At 47.7% G+C, this 19563-nt stretch overlaps 1 protein-coding gene across 2 annotated transcripts in view; it reads left to right on the top strand.

Annotated features, from left to right (window-relative positions):
* Positions 1-19563, top strand: part of LOC139241781 (PGAP2-interacting protein-like) — a 244748-nt gene that overhangs the window by 98007 nt on the left and 127178 nt on the right. For both annotated transcript variants that reach the window (XM_070870083.1, XM_070870084.1), the window contains 2 exons: positions 9417-9502; positions 12296-12550. In XM_070870083.1, the coding sequence (XP_070726184.1) occupies positions 9417-9502; positions 12296-12550 (341 nt within the window). The remainder of the gene's footprint in view (positions 1-9416; positions 9503-12295; positions 12551-19563) is intronic.

The raw sequence follows: 19563 nt of genomic DNA, 5'->3' as shown, positions 1-19563 counted from the left end.
AGAGTGACCTTGTCCCCAGAATATGCCTCGTGTGGTTTCATACTGTAGAGTAAGGACTTTACATTGGCGACGAAGAACGGGAATTCACGTCCCACGAGAATGGCCACCGGTAGCACAGAGAAACGGTACTGTGTTGGGGAAGACTGGGACAATTTTGTCAAGAGGCTTCAGCAAAGCTTTGTTACGAAAGAATGGCTGGGGGATGCAGCGGCCGACAAGCGAAGGGCTCATCTTTTGACCAGCTGCGGACCAAAGACTTATGTGCTCATGAAGGACTTACTAGCACCCAAAAAGCCGTCGGACAAAACCTTTGAAGAACTTAGCAAATTGATCGGGGAGCATCTCAAACCAGCGAGTAGCATACATCTGGCCCGACACAGATTCTACACCCATGATGTCATGAAGGACAGAGCATACTGGACTTCGTAGCATTTGGCCAGCCTCTAAGTTCACAGACGCCTGCAGTGGGGAGATGCTAAGGGACTTCTTTATCGAGGGCATCGGTCATGCGGGAATTTTCCGCAAATTAATTGAGACTAAGGATTTGACCTTGGAAGCGGCGGCGTTGCTAGCTCAAACTTTCATGGTGGGGGAGGAAGAGACAAAAATAATATACGCGCGCAATTCTGCCTCTAACGCGGCGATGGATCAGGGAGTCAACATCATCAATGCGACTCAGCCCCGCAGGCAGGCAGGAGCAGTCCAGCACTCCCCAGGCAACAATAGACCCCAGAGTAGGACTTCAACAGAGATAATGGCAGGCTGAACGGACATTCACACCATCACAGTGGACAATGCGGCCCGGGATGGGGCCATTGACACCCACTAATAGGGTACTCAAGAGCAGTCAAAGGGACAGTCATCGAGGAATGCTTGGCCATAATCCCTTTGTTTCCAACAATGGAAACTTTAACTCATGCTGGAGGTGTGGGGGAAAACACTCAGCTAGATCTTGCAGATTTCAAGTTTGTCTGCAGGAACTGCAATCTCAGTGGCTACTTCGCTCGAATGTGCAGGAAGTCTGCAACCAGACTAATGTCAGAGGCAGATGGACCAGAAGAGGGTTCTTTGAGGCAGGTTGATTTTTGGGGCAAATCGATGGATGCCGAGGTTCAGCGGGTCCATGTGGCGAATATTCACAGTTCATACACCAAAACGCCACCAATGATGATGAGGGTTTTATTAAACGGTATCCCAGTACGCATGGAACTGGACACTAGGGCCAGCCAGTCACTCATGGGCATTCAGCAATTTGAGAAGCTATGGCCACTTAAAGCCAGTAGACCCAAATTAGCACCGTAAAGTCCTTACACAATACCACAAATCCACATGAGGCACATTCTATGGACAAGGTCACTCCATGACCTGAACCTTTATTCACAGGACCAAGAAGTAATGACTCTGCGTGGGACCTCCCTTTATATACCTGGATGACCAGGTGAGGAGTGTCTCCCACAAGTTCACCCCCTGTGGTCAAGGTGTGCATTTCTTACGTATATACAGTATTGCAGTGTTGTTACATAAAGGTTACATACATGACATCGCCTGCCCCTCAACATCTTATTGGGATCATAGATTAAGTCTTTCGGGTGGTCTGCGCTCCCTCGTGGAGCGCCGCAGTTGGGGCTCTGGTTGTTGAGCCTTGGTATGCGTGTCTGTCACCTGTGGTGATTCCGGCCTGTCCGGGCTGACCGCAGTGACTGTGCATGCTGCTGAATGTTCTTGTTGCTCGTTCACTGGCGGTGGTGTGAATACCATCTCATGATCTTCCTCAGGTTCCTCAGTGTCCAAGCTGAACCTTTTTTTTTACTTGGTCCAGATGCTTGCAGCATTTCTGCCCATTGTTAAGTTTAACCACTATGACCCTATTCCCCTCTTTGTCTATTACAGTACCCTCAAGCCATTTGGGCCCCAAAGTGTGATTGAGAACAAATACGGGGTCATCAATTTCTATACATCTCTCCCTTGAATTTCGGTCATGGTACTCGTTTTGGGACTGGCGCTTGCCCTCAACAATGCCGGACAGGACTGGATGAATGAGGGACAGCCGAGTTTTGAGTGTTCGTTTCATGAGTAGCTCCGCGCGCGGGACCCCCATGAGCGAGTGCGGTCGGGACCTATAGGCCAGCAGGAGGCGCGATAGGCGGCATTGAAGGGAGGGTCCTTGAATCCGGAGCATGCCTTGTTTTATGATTTGGACCGCACGTTCCGCCTGGCAATTGGAGGCTGGCTTGAACGGTGCTGTCCTGACATGGTTAATGCCATTACCCGACATGAACTTCCGGAATTCGTAGCTTGTGAAACATGGGCCGTTATTGCTAACAAGGATGTCCGGCAAGCCGTGGGTCGCAAAGACTGCGCGCAGACTCTCCACGGTGGTGGATGTCGTGCACGAATTCAAAATGATGCATTCGATCCATTTCGAGTACGCATCAACCATAATGAGAAACATTTTTCCCATGAACGGGCCCGCATAGCCTACGTGAATATGTGACCATGGCCTAGTGGGCCAGGGCCACGGGCTGAGCGGGGCATCTCTGGGGGCATTACCTAGCGCTCGTCGAATCGCCTCTGTTTTGGATTTGGCCCATGTTTCACAAGCTACGAATTCCGGAAGTTCATGTCGGGTAATGGCATTAACCATGTCAGGACAGCACCGTTCAAGCCAGCCCAGAAACTCGACCTCGGGAGCCAAAAACACACACTTAGATTTCTTGAGTCGCAGGCCTACCCGGTCCAGTCGGTGTAGCACCTCCTCCAGATTGTGGAGGTGTTCCTCGGTGTCACGACCAGTGATGAGGTTGTTGTCCTGAAATACAAACGTTCCGGGAATGGATTTGAGCAGGCTTTCCATGTTTCTTTGAAAAATCGCGGCTGCTGATCGAATGCCAAATGGACACCTGTTGTAAACAAACAGTCCCTTGTGCGTGGTGATGGTGGTCAGTAGTTTAGATTCGTCGGCCAGTTCTTGGGTCATATAGGCTGAAGTGAGGTCCAACTTGGTGAACAGCTTGCCACCTGCCAGCATGGCAAAAAGATCCTCCGTTCTCGGGAGCGGGTATTGGTCTTGTAGGGACACCCGGTTGATAGTGGCCTTGTAGTCGCCACAGATCCTGACCGAGCCATCCGCTTTTAGGACAGGAACGATGGAGCTTGCCCAGTCGCTGAATTCAACGGGCGAGATGATGCCCTCTCTCAGCAACTGGTCCAACTCGCTCTCAATTTTCTCCCGCATCACATACGGCACAGCTCTGGCTTTGTGGTCCACTTGTCTGGCCTCCGGGGTGATGCGTATCACTACTTTGGTACCTTTGAACGTCCCGACGCCAGGTTGAAATAGTGCTCAAATTGCTGTAGGACCTGTGAGCATGAACTTCGCTCCACAGATGACATGGCGTGCACATCCCCCCCATTTCTAGTTCATCTCAGCTAACCAGCTCCTCCCCAACAGTGCGGGACCATTGCCCGGGACAATCCAGAGTGCAGCCGGTTCACCGATCCATTGTGTGTGACCGCCAACATTGCACTGCCTAGCACTGGAATTATTTATTTGGTGTACGTCCGTAATTGCATCTCAATGCGTTCTAGTTTAGGTCTGCTGGCTTTGAGTGGCCACAGCTTTTCGAATTGTCGAACACTCGAGTGACTGGCTGGCCCCCATGTCCAGCTCCATGCGTACAGGGATGCCGTTTAATAGGACTTTCATCATCATAGGTGGCGTTTTGGTATTTGAGCTGTGAATGTTTGCCACATGAACCCGCTGAACTTCAGTGTCCATTGATTTGCCCCAAGCGTCATCCTGCCTCGCAAACCCCTCATCTGGTTCATCCGCTTCGTATATTAACCTAGTTACAGGCTTTCTGCACATTCTGGCTAAATGGCCACTGAGGTTACAATTTCTGCAGACGAACTGTTGAAACCTGCAAGTCCTGGCAGCATGTCTGCCCCCACATCTCCAGCATGAACTGAGATTCCCATTGTTGTGAACAAAAGAGCTGTTACAAGGCATTCCTCGCTGATTGTCCCTTTGACTGCTCTTGAGCACCCTGTTAGTGGGTGTCAATGGCCCCATCCCGGGCTGCATTGTCCACTGGGGGGGTGTAAATGTCTGTTCAGCCTGCCATTGTCTCTATTGGAGACTTACTCTTGGGTCTATTGCTGCCTGGGGTGTCTCGAACTGGCCTTGCCTGCCTGCGGGGCTCTGTGTCGCATTTATGATATTGACTCCCTGATCCATCGCCACGTTGGAGGCAGAATTGCACGCGTATATTATCTTGGTTTCCTCCTCCCCCGCCATAAAAGTCTGAGCCATCAACGCCGCCGCTTCCAAGGTAAAGTCCTTGGTCTCAATTAGCTTTCTGAAAATCCCAGCATGACCGATGACCTCAATAAAGAAATCCTTTAGCATCTCCCCCCTGCAGGCGTCTGTGAACTTACAGAGGCTGGCCAAGCGCCGGAGGTCTGCAACGAAATCCGGTATGCTCTGTCCTTCCTGACGTCGGTGTGTGTAGAATCTGTGTCGGGCCATGTGTACGCTGCTTGCCGGTTTGAGGTGCTCACCGATTATTTTGCTGAGGTCTTCAAAGGTTTTGTCTGCCGGCTTCTCAGGTGCTAGCAGGTCTTTCATGAGCACGTAAGTCTTAGGTCCACAGCTGGTCAGCAGATGAGCCCTTCGCTTGTCGGCCGCTGTGTCTCCCAGCCAGTCCTTCGTGACAAAACTCTGCTGGAGCCTCTCAATGAAATCGTCCCAGTCCTCACCGACACAGGACCGTTCATCTGTGCTTCCAGTGGCCATTCTCGTGGGTCGTTGATTCCCGTTTCTCGTCGCCAATGTAAAGTCCTTACACAATACCACAAATCCACATGAGGCATATTCTATGGACAAGGTCACTCCATGACCTGAACCTTTATTCACAGGACCAAGAAGCGATGACCCTGCGTGGGACCTCCCTTTATATATCTGGATGACCAGTTGAGGAGTGTCTCCCGCAAGTTCACCCCCTGTGGTCAAGGTGTGCATTTCTTACGTATATACAGTATTGCAGTGTTCTATAAAGGTTACATACATAACAAGCACGTATTGAGACACAATTACGGACTTACACTGAAGAAATCATTCCGGTGCTAGGCAGTGCAATGTTGGCTGTCACACACAATGGGTTAGTGAATCGGCTGCCGCTCTGGATTGTCCCGGGCAATGGTCCCGCACTGTTGGGGAGGAGCTGGTTAGCCGAGATGAACTGGAAATAGGGAGATGTTCACACAATGTCATCTGTGGAGCGAAGTTCGTGCTCACAAGTCCGACAACAATTCGATTCACTATTCCAACCTGGCGTCGGGACTTTCAAAGGCACTAAAGTAGTGATACACATCACCCCGGACGCCAGGCCAGTGCACCACAAAGCCAGAGCGGTGCCGTATGTGATGCGGGAAAAGATCGAGAGCGAATTGGACCGGCTGTTGAGAGAGGGCATCATCTCGCCTGTTGAATTCAGCGACTGGGCGAGCCCCATCGTTCCCATCCTAAAAGCGGATGCTCTGTCAGGATCTGTGGCGACTACAAGGCCACCACCAATCGGGTGTCCCTACAAGATCAATACCCGCTCCCGAGAGCGGAGGACCTCTTCGCCACGCTGGCAGGCGGCAAGCTGTTCACCAAGTTGGACCTCACTTCAGCCTATATGACCCAGGAACTGGCCGACGAATCTAAATTACTGACCACCATCACCACGCTCAAGGGACTGTTCGTTTATAACAGGTGCCCGTTTGGCATTCGATCAGCGGCCGCGATTTTTCAAAGAAACATGGAAAGCCTGCTTAAATCCATTCCTGGAACAATCGTATTTCAGGACGACATCCTCATCACAGGTCGAGACACCGAGGAACACCTCCACAACCTGGAGGAGGTGCTACGCCGACTGGACCAGGTAGGCCTGCAACTCAAGAAGTCTAATTGTGTTTTCTTAGCTCCTGAGGTTGAGTTTCTGGGCAGGAGGGTTGCTGCAGATGGGATTCGGCCCACCGAATCCAAAACAGAGGCGATTCGACGAGCACCCAGGCCTTGCAACACATCGGAGTTGCGTTCATTCCTGGAACTGTTGAACTATTTCGGGAACTTTCTGCCGAACTGGAGCATGTTATTGGAGCCGCTACACGTGCTCCTGCGTAAGGGTTGCGATTGGTTTTGGGGGGACTGTCAGGAACGGGCTTTTGATCGGGCGCGAAACTTACTTTGTTCAAACAAGTTGTTGACCCTGTACGACCCCTGTAAAAAATTGTTTCTGACATGAGATGCATCGTCCTCTGGGGTTGGGTGCGTGTTGCAGCAGGGCAATGTTGAGGGACAATTACAACCTGTGGCTTATGCCTCCAGGTCACGTTCTCAAGCAGAACGGGGATATGGGATGGTCGAGAAGGAAGCGCTTGCATGTGTCTATGGTGTAAAAAAAATGCATCAGTACCTCTTTGGTAAGAAGTTTGAATTAGAGACGGACCACAAGCCATTAACATTCCTGTTGTCAGACAGCAAGGCTCGCAATGCCAACGCATCAGCTCGCATACAGCGATAGGCTCTCACGCTGGCTGCTTATGACTACTCCATCCGGCACCGGCCCTGCACTGAAAATTGCGCTGACGCTCTCAGCAAGCTTCCACTGGCCACCACTGAGGGGGCAGCGGAGCAAAGCGCCGAGATGGTCATGGCTGTCGATGCCTTTGACAGCGCAGGCTCCCCCATCACAGCCCGCCAGATGAAAATCTGGACAAACAGCGATCCCCTCCTATCCCTGATTAAGAAATGTGTCCTGACTGGGGATTGGGCGCCCGCACACGGAGCATGCCCTGAGGAGATCAGACTGTTCCACAGACGGATGGATGAGCTCTCCATCCAAGCCGACTGCCTACTATGGGGCAGGTGGGTAGTTATGCCCCAGAAGGGCAGGGAGGCATTCATCAGGGAACTCCACAGCGAACACCCAGGCATTTGCTGATGAAGGCCATTGCCCGGTCACACATTTGGTGGCCTGGAATTGATTCAGACCTGGAACACTGTTCGCAGGTGCACGACATGTGCCCAGCTTGGGTAATGCCCCCAGGGAGGCCCCACTCAGCCCGTGGCCCTGGCCCACCAGGCCATGGTCACACATTCATGTTGACTACGCGGGCCCGTTCATGGGAATGATGTTCCTTATTGTGGTAGATGCGTACTCAAAATGGATCGAGTGCATCATTCTGAATTCATGCACATCATCCACCATTGTGGAAAGCCTACGTGCGATCTTTGCAACCCATGGCTTGCCGGACATCCTGGTTAGTGATAATGGCCCATGTTTCACAAGCTACGAATTCCGAGAGTTTATGTCGGGCAATGGCATCAACCAAGTCAGGACTGCGCCGTTGAAGCCAGCCTCCAATGGCCAGGCGGAATGTGCGTTCCAAATCATTAAGCAAGGTATATTTAGGATTCAAGGACCCTCCCTACAATGCCACCTATCATGTCTCCTGCTGGCCAATAAATCCCGACTGCACTCGCTCACGGGGGTCCCGCCCGCAGAGCTACTAATGAAACGAACACTCAAAACTCAGTTATCCCTCATTCACCCAGTCCTGACTGACATAGTTGAGGGCAAGCGCAAGTCACAAAACGAGTACCATGACCGTAATTCGAGGGGGAGATGTATAGAAATAAATTATCCTGTATTCGTCCTCAATCACGCCAAGGGGCCCAAATTGCTTGAGGACACTGTAATTGACAAAGAGGGGAATAGGGTCATCGTGGTAAAACTCAACAATGGTCAGATATGCCGTAAGCATCTGGACCAAGTAAAAAAAATAAAGGTTCAGCATCGACACGGAGGAACCTGAAGAAGACCATGAGATGGAGCTCACAACACCGCCAGTGAACGAGCAACAAGAGAAATCAGAAGAATGCACAGTCCCTGCGGTCAGCCCGGACAGGCCGGAATCACCACAGGTGACAGACACTCACGTCAGTGTCCAACAACCAGAGCCCCAACTGCGGCGCTCCACGAGGGAGTGTAGACCACCTGAAAGACTAAACCTATGATCCCAATAAGACTTTGGGGGGAGGTGATGTCATGTATGTAACTACAATGTAACACCACTGTATTATTGTATATACTCAACCTAGATGCACACCTTGACCACATGGGGTGAACTTGTGGGAGACACTCCTTACCTGACCACACAGGTATAAAAAGGGAGGTCCCACGCAGGGTCATCGTCTTTGGAGTCCTGTAAATAAAGAGTTAAGGTCACAGAGTGCCCTTGTCCCCAGAATGTGCCTCGTGTGGTTTCATACTGTAGAGTAAGGACTTTACAGGTCGCACCTATCATTTTTCTTGTGTTTTGGCCACCGCAATGGATGCAGCGGCCCATCTTGCGAAATTCAGCTCTTTGTAATTTTTTTTTTGAGCGGGGCGGAAGTTGGTCATAGTGGGGGCGAAAGTGGGGGCAGGTGGAGTGTCCGCTGCTGTCAGTCATCAGTGCCGGGCTGGTGACGTCATCGCGCTGGCGCGTCAATCCTTCGGTTAAAGGGGAGAGCCGCTGCGAGCCCTGTAGCTTATTAAGTTCGGTCCACAGGGTTACCGGAGAGGGTTTCGGCCGGGTCAGCGGCCTGGCAGAACCCGGGAGCATTATTGTCGGGCCGACTTGGCAGTTAGCCGACAAATAAAAAAAAGATGGCGGTCACGGCAGTGCGCCCTCCCCTTTAATGGAGGCCGCACCGCCATTTTACACACACTGCAAACACAGTGCACCGACAGAAAAAACTGTCGGGGGCACCGAGTGGCAGCCGGAAGATTTTCTACAATGAATTTTTCTTGCGGGGCGGGACATCGGCGGTGTGCGCTGAAATGATGCACTTAGGGTTCAGCAGCAGCGGGGTGGAAGTGTAGACCGCGGAAAAATAACCGGGGAGAATTTTACGAGTGACGGCTATTCGACTACAAATCGTCGGCCATTTGACACTGCCACGTGGCCGCCGCTGTCCAGCAGTAACAGGCCTCATCGAGAAGCTGGATTTTGGCCCCTATGTCTCTATTTATAAAGCCCAGGATCCCATATGCTTCATTAACTACATTGCTAAGCTGTCCTGCCACCTTCAAAGATTTGTGCACAAACAACCCCAGGTCTCTCTGTTCTTGCACCTTCTCTCTCTTTCTCTCCTCTCTCTTTCTTTATCTTCTCTCTTTCTATCCTCTTTCTTTCTTCTCCCTCTTTCTCTCTCTCTCATTACCCTTTCTCTCTCTTCTATCCCATCCAGCAGAAATTGGAAATCTTACTTGAAACCGGTTTTGAAATTGGATTAATATATTGCTGGAGTAGAGACTGGTTACAAACTGGTTTCTGAATTGTGCTTTTTAATATAAAAGAGCGTTTTTGTTTTCTTCTTTCAGAGGTGTGATTTTGATTGCCCTGGCTCTCGGTCTGATGTTATCATTTTGGCCTTCTGTTTTTAACAACGTTGCCTTTTGGCTAATAGGTATGGAATTCACAGTGCCTGATAATAGTATTTTGTACTTTTAGAAAAAAGTGGATTTTTTTCCTCTTGCTCCTCCTCTGCTGTGGACTCATGTCGGTGTACCGACCCATGGTACCTAATCTAAGATGCCATTCTTCATGTGGGCTAGTCAGTAAGTGTCAGCAGGTGGAAGATTACAGCAGCCTCAATCTTGTTGTCACTCACTACCACATGTGCACTTATAGCAGATATTACTGGTTACTGGTCATCAATAGAGGTGACTTTTGGCTGTCACCTCTCAACCAAGGACCCAGTAAATAATTGAAGTGCTCTACAGCTGCTCCAGCTGATGTTAGTTAACTCAGAGCAGACCAGATATTAAACTACAGACCTTTTTGTCTCAGTGCAACAACATATGGACCATTTACCCACTGCATGAAAACAATACTTATTTCTGATTTATGCCTTATTTGATTGCTGTATCAGGATCTCCAACTGGTGTGCCATTTTCTGATATTTGCCCACTGGAGAAATAATAACCAACACTGTGATCATTTAAGTTAATTTGAGGTATTAATTGTTAAATCATGTTGATAAACAAAAGTACCTCCTTGAGTTGCTGTAATCTTGACAGTTGGGTGTAACACCAATGGTGTGGATTCTGTCTATTTGGGAACACTTTTTTGCAGCTACTGTGAAAATCACTACTTGCTGAGGCAAAAAGAGTGCTCATCCTCCATTCTTTATAGCCAATATGGCACAGTAACAAATGCCGAACTGATCAGTGAGAACCTGTACATCCAGTAACACAGGATCTTGCCTGTGCAAATTGGATGTCACATTTCCTATGTTACAATAGTGATTACACTTCAAAAATATTTTATTGGTTGTGAAATTGGACATCCCGAGGTCATGAAAGGCACTATATAAATGCAAGTATTCCTTTCCTTCCTTCCGTCATACAGCATATTTTTCTGGTAAAATAATTTGTCTTGAAACAGTACTAGAAACCTACTCTCAATCTCACCAGCTTTTATATTTCTCTGCAATTTATTTGATCGAGACAATTTTGATTTAATTCTCTCATAAATGGTAATGACCAGGAAACAACAAGGTAGAAATTCCTGCTTGTGAAACTGCTTTTGCTGGTGGGAACTGGCGAAGCAGCGACTGGGAAACTTGCTGGCTTCTTGCCCAATTCATGCAGCATCCAAGATTTTTGGTCTGGTTTTCTGCCAGGCATGATTTGTGTAAGAGCTTCATTAGCCAACTGAGTTTTATTCAAATCAGGACATAATGAGTCAGCCCATGATTTCTGTTTTCCCAACTCGTTCACACGCAGTGTTAAGCTTACCCATTTAAAATGTGCATTAAAGGCCAGTGAGGTTCTTGCCTGTCAGGCAGGAGTCCCTGAAAGATACATTACGATTTTTCCCCTTTACCATCCATTGCAAGAGATGGAATTGCTTTCAATGGCCCTCCTTCAAAGGGTTTCATGCAAGAGAGTGAAGAAGAACAAAGAAGGCGTGCAGGTAGATCAGATGGCCACAGAGCCAGACTCCTTGTGACGACAGTTATGTCATCAACCAGAACTACAAGCCCAGGCACAAACCTGGAATTGAGGGAGAATTGCTTCGGCAGGCTCAAGTTGAGCAGGGGAGTAATTGCAGAGTGTGGCATCTGGAAACCTCAGAAAACTTCCAACTTAGGGCGGTACTGCCAGTGGTGCTTAATTGGTTACAACTTTAATGCTTCCACCTCCTTCCAGACTAGTACAGGTATAGGGAATGTCTGCAGTATAAGTTAATAATTGATGCTTGTTGAGCAAGGCCAACAGTGTCATCTCCTTTCTCACTGGATAACAATGATACAGGGTATGGCAGGATAGCCTACTTGTCAGGAAGACGGTAATGTGGGGGTTTGCAAATATAAGACAATCAGAAACAATTAAACAGCAGTTTAGAAAAAAATCTTAACTTAGTGGTGGTTAAAATGTGGAATTCTCTACCACAAACCATTGTTGAAGCAGAGTCCATAAATTCTTTTCAGAGAATTAGTTCCTTGAAAAAGAGGTATATTAATGGATTTGGAGATTGAGAAGGAAAGTGGAATTAGAATCAGGTGGCTCATGTGGTAAAGCAGTGCACAGAATAGCCAAAAGTCCTGGTTCTGTGCTGTAACCTATTTTGATATCCTTTCATCGATTGTGGCATCGTTGCTTCTACAATGGCACTCAAGCAGGATTTGTGCTGTTGACCTTTATGGAAATTTATAGTCTTGAGGGACAAAATTGCTCCTTTTTCAGAGGCTTATTGGTGCCTCCAGGCAAAACTCTTTTTGCCCGGTCCCGGGAAGTTTCCCGGGAGTTTGTAGAGATGCTGCCCTGATGGTGTAGTGGAGGCCATTCTGAATGCTCAGCGGCCCTCCCTTTTAAGCGAAGGGGCGGGGCGTTGAAGCATGTCCGCTACATGGAGCATCCGCCTAGTGTTGCACTACTCGCCCAGGACCTGCCCCTAAAGGAGGCGGAGTGTGCGAGATTGCGCTCCACTTCCTTTGAGGGGCGGTAAGCCCACTTCAGCAGCCAGGGCGGGACTTCTGCGCTGGCCGCAGGAAGTCTCGGTCCCAGTTGGGGCGCAGGGCAATTTTGCCCCGTTGGTTTCAGCAGTGGAAACGTTTGCAGGCAGACCTGGTTAATTATGTGATACAGACTAATTCTATAGTAATTTTTCACACTGGTTACTTAACTGTAGAATGAGGCTGTCAAACAGATTTCTATTATGGTAATGGATTTTTTTTTAATTATTATTATTACAGGAGTGGCATCAGCAATTTGTATCTTTTATCTTCGGAGGGAAGGAGCATTTGCTGCAGGAACTGTGTTGGCCATTTACACCATGTCTCTCTGGCCCCACTTGATTAACCATCTCATCAGTTCAGGACATCCAGGGAAGGCCTTGGGCACGGCAATGTTGGTGTACATGCTGGAGATACTCAGCACAGTGTGGTGTATAGCTTATAACTTTGTTCCTGGAGGTGCCATTACTAGAGAACAAACAATGGTCGTTTTGGGTATGTGGTTTTAAATAAAATATGGATTAAACTAGTCATTAGACAGAGAGAAACATGTTCTTCTAAGTCTGAAAAAAAATTCAAGATAAACCTCCAAGCTATACATTATTCCTATTTTAATGTTAACCTATCATCTCTCTAGTTTCAGTGGATAGTGTAATTTTTAAAAAAAATTTGATTTACAAATATAGTATTTAATGGACTGGCTTTTGATCATAATTTCCGCCGGGTTTTTAGGTGGTATTCAATTTTTTTGTGACATACCACCCGTTGCAAATTTGATCAAAGTGTACCGCCGGCAGTTTCAAAATACCGCTGGGGAGCGGACCGCTGATGTGCAACACTAAAAGAAAAACGCTGCCACCCAAGTTTGGTGGAAGCGATGGCCCGTAGGTGAGGAGAAACCAGCCAGAGCAGCAGTTCGATCGGCGGTAAAAATGAAACCCTGCAAAAAAAGGTATGTTACAGCTTTTAAAAAATTATTTTGCAGCGATTCAGTGCAGAAGGATCCTGTGAATGTTTTTCTATTTTTTGTTTCAGTGAAAAATATTTTTTGTATTCCTCACCCCCCCCCCCCCCCCCCCCCCACCAGGCCCAACTCTCAGCCTCGGTCTAAATTTTTCTGGAATACCACTGAATTTGACCAGGATCACTGTTCCTGCCAAAAATTCACTTGGAACACCGATTTTTCCCACTGGGCGGATTTTTAAAAAAGTGTTGATCAATTTTCCATCGATCTTAATTTAAAAATCATAGCAGTTTTTTTCAGTGGTAATCCAGTGGTTGCGGCTTTTCATAAATTCAGCCCAATAAGCTAGAATACTGCTGATTTATAGTCAATACTAAAATAATCTTGTCCATTATGGGCTACTAAAGCAATCACCAGTTCACATTTTTTTAAAAACACTACTTTTTTGTGTGCATTGAGGTGGAGGCCATTATTGGAGGTTAAAAGTACACAGTTTTCCTTTTTGGACATTCAATGATAACCATCAGTGGAAAAGTGTTCTCTTCCAGTAATGTCCTTGGACTTAAGAATAGCACTGCTTCCTTGCCAGTGCGAATTAGTTTATCCCTATCCTTTATTGAATGAGATTGTTAATTTAGTGTTGAATTACAGCCAGGTTAGTTCTGAGGACTTGAAGACTTGTTCTGAGGACTAAAATGTCAAATAAGTGTCACAATGCCTTACAAGCTGCAGAGAAGAGGACATTACCACAAGTTAGACATTTTAGAATGTACACTTAACACAGCTGACCTGTGTTCTTAAATTATTTTTACACCTGTTTAAAATAAACCACCCTTTTTTCCCACTCGGTCTTCCTGGCAGTAAACCTTAGTGAATCTGGGACGTTTACTCTGGGGTTGCTGTCAGCTATGTGTGACCTACACATTGAAAAATGGCAGCACTAACACACCACTAAAGAGCCAGGTTTCAAAGGTGATAAGACCATGTTCTAATCCACTGCACCACATGTCAGCAAAGTGATGGGTGCTGAGTTTCCATGGGTTTCTCCTGATACCCTGCTGTAACCTCAGCAGAACTGCTGGAGAAACAGTAATGTCTGAAAATGGCCACTTGTGCATTTTCTTCACAGGATCTTCTGCTGAGGTAATGGCGGGAATTCAGGACAACCCCTGCGGAAATTCATGGTTATTCTATTTATTTATTTGCTTTATTGGGTTCCTAAGAAAGTACATTCATATATATTTTATGAGGCTATTGTAACCATAGGTGTACATTCACATGAATGTTATCAAAGTGTACAATCTCATACATATTTTATGAAGCCACTGTACATTTTGAGTGCACGTTTCTTGTGGGAGTAATGATTCGGTACATCAGGTTTTTTAACATGATTGCACTTGCGCTGTGATCAGTGCAGGTTGGGAGTTGAGGCAGTTTGTTTGGACTTAAGCTTTGAGTGTTAGTTAGAACATAGGAGAAGGAGTAGGCCATACGGCCCTCGAACCTACACTTGATTCAATAAAATCATGCTGATCTTCCACATCAACTTCTCTTTTCCACCATATATCCCTTGATTCCCCGAGTGCCCAAAAATCTATTGATCATGGTCTTGAATATATTCAGTGACTGAACATCCTCTGGGACAGAAAATTCCAGAGATTCATAACCCTCTGAGTGAATAAATTTCTCCTCATATCAGTCCTAAATAACCAACATATCCTGAACCTATGACACCTAATTCTAGACTCTCCAGCCTGGGGAAACCACCTTAGGCTTGGGAATGGGGGACGAAGCCCTGCTTATTAGCGGGTATGTCAGTTGTAGTCTGTGTCCATCACAGCCTGTCAGTGGAATGCTGTGCTAAAGGAGGGCATTAAGTGAGCCCCACATTACTTGATATTTTCCCAGTTCCAGCCAGAGGCCAAATATCACTTATTCTGATTGCCCGATATCCCACATGTGTTTCAGTCACATGTTTTGTGGGTGGGAGAGCTGTACTCAGCCACAGAATGGAGGTGGGGGGTGGGTTGCACTTTCTTGCCAGTAGTAATAAGAGTTGTGCTAGCCTCTTCATTGGGCCATCTCCATTGGGCAGGCCCAGCAACCACTGAGCTGGATTCTCTGGGATACTAAGACTAGTCATGTTCTGACTGGCTTTCCAGATTCCTGTCTAGAATGGCTGGATACAGAGGTTTGACCAAAATATGTGGAGAAGGTTGAAGTGCAGTCAGTGTTGTAATGTAGGGAAACACAGGAGCCAATTTGTGCACAAACAGCAATGAGATAAATGACCAGATAATGTGTTTCAGTAATGTTGGTTGAGGGAGAAATGTTGGCTAGGGCTCTTCTCTTTGAATAGTGCCATGATATCTTATACGTCCTCCTGAGATGGCGCCTCAGTTTAATGTGTCACCTGAAAGACAGTGCAGGACTCCCTCAGTACTCCAGTGAAGTGTCAGCCTAGCTAATGATCTGAAGACTCTGGAGATGGGTTTGAACCCACGACCCTCTGACTCAGAGGCACTAGTAGTACCACTGAGCTAAGACTGCGACCTATGACTGGTAACTAAGCTGTTCAGGTGGATTGTGAAGAAGGTTTGAGGTTCCATTCCTGGCCATGGTTGTTCTGGGGTGGAATAGGGACCAAAACATAATCACTTTGGTCTGGGCTGCCCAGTAACAATATCTGGAATTTGAGAGTCTGAGTGTTCCCCTGTTGGTTTGGGAACTGGAGATGTTTGAGGCCTATTTGTGACCTCTTGCCCACCAAGAAGAACTTGGGAGATGTAACTATCTATGTCAAAGATCAAACCAATTATTGAGCTGACATCATCCAAAATAGGTAGAGGCTGCAAATGAAAATGTTAATCTTTATTGTGTTCACCCTGTCCAAGTGTGTTACGGGCAAATTATTACAACCAGTTATTTTGGTTTATATGTTTCTGGGGGCGGGGGGGGAGCAGGGCAAGAGTTATTTTTGTACATGGTGGCGAGCTTCCATGTGAAATGTATAGAGCAAGGTATCTGAGCATGTAAAGGGGTAGGATTCCTGTATTTAGAAACAGGAGTAGGCCATTTAGCCCCTCGAGCTTGTCCCGTCATTCAGTTAGATCATGGCTGACCTGTACTTCAATTCCACTTAACCACCTTTGTCCATATCCCTTGATATCCTTACCCAACAAAAATCTAGCGATCAGTCTTGAAATTTTCCATTGACCCAGCATCCATAGCCTTTTGGGGGGGTTTTCCTCTATGCTTGGAGACATCTGTGTGAGGGATATGCCCTTTGGGGGAAATTTTAACCTAAAAAGAAACAGGTGGGTTAGGGTCGTGTGGGAAGTTAGTGTTAAAAATCTGAATTCCAACCAGAACCCACCTCCAACCTACCCACTTCTGGTTTGTTATGTACAGAATAAATCCACAGGACTGTATCGCAAGCTCAAAATGTTGTGACCTTGGTCTCTTTATTCACACTCCAGAGTGGGGAAGCAGCATGGTGAATCACCTTTTATACCTGCTTGCCCCAGGGTGCACAGGTGACCCTTGGGTCTCCCACAGGTGTGCCCCCTAGTGGCAAGTCTTACATTTTGGTAAGGTTTACATACATACATAACACGCTCTGAACGGAGATGGGACGGGGAGCGGACAGTCAGCCTGCTCTCAGGGTCGTCTATTTAATATCAAGTAAGGCAGGAAGCCTCTGCTATACCCTCCATTTTGAATTTAAATTTAGCTTGTCAGGTTTTGCAGGCCTCGTGGATCCAGCCTTCCAACTAACATACCACCCCCCCGAACGGAGATGCACCCACGAAGCAGAGCCTATGGGAAACCCGTTCTTCCAGGTTTCCCGACCGCTTTGGAAGCCCGCCCCGTCCCCCCTGACCCCCGTTCCCAACCTGCCTTCCCCATTAGAATTCGGCCTCAGCCCTTTATTTTGCAGTAGTTGAGCTTGGACCCAAGGTTGCCCAAATTCTTTGATTCTTTGAAATTTGCTTGAGAGTGAGGTGCTTACAATGGTTACTTATCGCATGTTATAAGAACAGAGAGATGTTTTATGTTTATTCCCTTCTGACATATTTTGTAACAGCTCATTTTAATGTATAGTTTGACTTCACATACAGTTTAATAGCTATTGAAGACACACCCTGTTATATATGTGGACTAGTATTTACTCTGATCAGCCATCAGAGGGCTCATCCCCTGGAGTCCCAAGGGATCCCATAATCCCTTGAGAGCACAGGTATTTAAGGAGGCTTCACTGGTTGGAGAGGCACTCTGGAGACCTGCAATAAAAGACTAAGGTCACACTTTACTTTGAGCTCACAGTGTTCAGTCTGACTCTTTCTCCATACACAACAACTGGCGATGAGATACAGATAGCGAACCCAAAGATGCAGAGAACAGTGGGCATCCTGGAGAAATTTTCAGAGGGAGATGATTGGGAAACTTTTGTGGAGCGACTCGACCAATACTTCATGGCCAACGAACTAGATGGGGAAGAGAGCGCTGCCAAACAAAGGGCGATCCTCCTCACCGTCTGTGGGGCACCAACGTATGGCCTCATGAAGAACCTGCTCATTCCAGCGAAACCCACGGAGAAATTGTACGACAATTTGTGCATGCTGGTCCAAGAGCATTTGAACCCGAAGGAAAGCGATCTGATGGCGAGGTACCGGTTCTACATCTACAAAAGGTCTAAAGACCAGGAAGTGGCGAGTTATGTCACCGAGCTAAGACGCCTTGCAGGACATTGCGAATTTGAAGGACATTTGGAGCACATGCTCAGAGACTTTTTCGTACTTGGCATTGGCCACGAAACCATACTTCGCAAACTTTTGACTGCAGAGACCCCAACCTTGAGTAAGGCCATAACGATAGCCCAGTGACAATATGAAGCAAATCTCTCGGCACACAAGTGCTGCTACAAGTATGGTGAACAAAGTGAAGTTGTTTTTGAAATGTAACGTACAGGGCAGGTCACGCATACCTGCAGCTGCACATCCGCAGGTGACTCAGAGTCCACCATTAAGAGTGATGAATGCAAGGCCAGGGCGCTGCAGGGGTGATCATCTTTTCCATTCATGCCGATTCAAAGAGTACGTTTGCAAGGGCTGTGGAACAATGGGACACCTCCAACGAGTATGCAGGCGAGCTGCAGAGTCTGTTAAACCTGCAAACCACGTTGCAGAGGAGGACAGATCCATGGAGAATCACGATGAACCAGAGCCTCAGAACGAGGAGGCAGAGATACATGGGGTGCACACATTCACCACGAATTGTCCCCCGATAATGCTGAATGTTGAACTAAATGGACTCCCAGTGTCAATGGAGCTGGACACAGGCGCGAGCCAGTCCATCATGGGCAAAAAGACTTTCAAAAGGCTGTGGTACAATAAGGCCTCAAGGCCAGTCTTAACTCCAGTTCGCACGAAACTTACACGAAAGAACTGATTCCTGTAATCGGCAGTGCTACCATAAAGGTCTCCTACGCTGGAGCAGTGCACAAGCTACCACTCTGGGTGGTACCGGGCGATGGTCCCACGCTGCTCGGCAGGAGCTGGCTGGGAAAGATACACTGGAACTGGAACGACGTCCGAGCGCTATCGCCCGCTGACGACACTTCGTGTGCCCAGGTCTTAAACAAATTTCCTTCGCTGTTTGAACCAGGCATCGGGTAATTCCAAGGAGCGCAAGTGCAGATCCACCTAATTCCAGGGGCGCGACCCATCCATCACAAGGCGAGAGCAGTACCGTACATGATGAGAGAAAGGGTAGAGATCGAGCTAGACCGGCTACAAAGAGAGGGCATCATTTCACCGATCGAGTTCAGTGAGTGGGCCAGTTCTATTGTCCCAGTCCTCAAGGGAGACGGCACCGTCAGAAACTGTGGCAATTACAAAGTAACTATCAATCGTTTCTCCCTGCAGGATCAATACGCACTACCAAAGGCCAACGATCTCTTTGCATCGCTGTTCATGAAGCTGGATCTGACTTCAGCCTACATGACGCAGGAACTGGAGGAACCATCGAAGGCCCTCACGTGCATCATCACGCACAAAAGTCTTTTTGTTTATAACAGATGCCTGTTTGGAATCCGATCAGTGGTAGCGATATTCCAGAGAAACATGGAAAGTTTACTGATGTCGGTCCCGCACACCGTGGTCTCCCAGGATGACACCTTGGTCACAGGTCAGAACACAGTCAAGCACCTGCAGAACCTGAAGGAGGTTCTTAGTCGACTCAACTGCATGGGGCTCAGGTTAAAATGTCGAAGTGTGTTTTCCTGGTACCTGAAGTGGAGTTCTTGGGAAGGAGGATTGCGGCGGAGGGCATCAGGCCCACCAACGTGAAGACGGAGGCAATCGAGAACACATCAAGGTCACAGAGCGTGACGGAGCTGCAGTTGTTTCTGGGATTCTTAAACTACTTTGGTAACTTCTTACCGGGTCTCAACACACTGCTAGAACCACTGCATGTCTTACTACGAAAAGGGAGCGAATGGGTTTGGGCAAAAGCCAAGAAAATGCCTTTGTAAAAGCGAGAA

The sequence above is a fragment of the Pristiophorus japonicus genome, chromosome 2 (genome assembly GCF_044704955.1).
Source record: "Pristiophorus japonicus isolate sPriJap1 chromosome 2, sPriJap1.hap1, whole genome shotgun sequence".
Lineage (NCBI taxonomy): Eukaryota > Metazoa > Chordata > Chondrichthyes > Pristiophoridae > Pristiophorus > Pristiophorus japonicus.
Note: the sequence above shows the minus strand (reverse complement) of the source record. Positions and strands in the feature narration are given on the sequence as shown.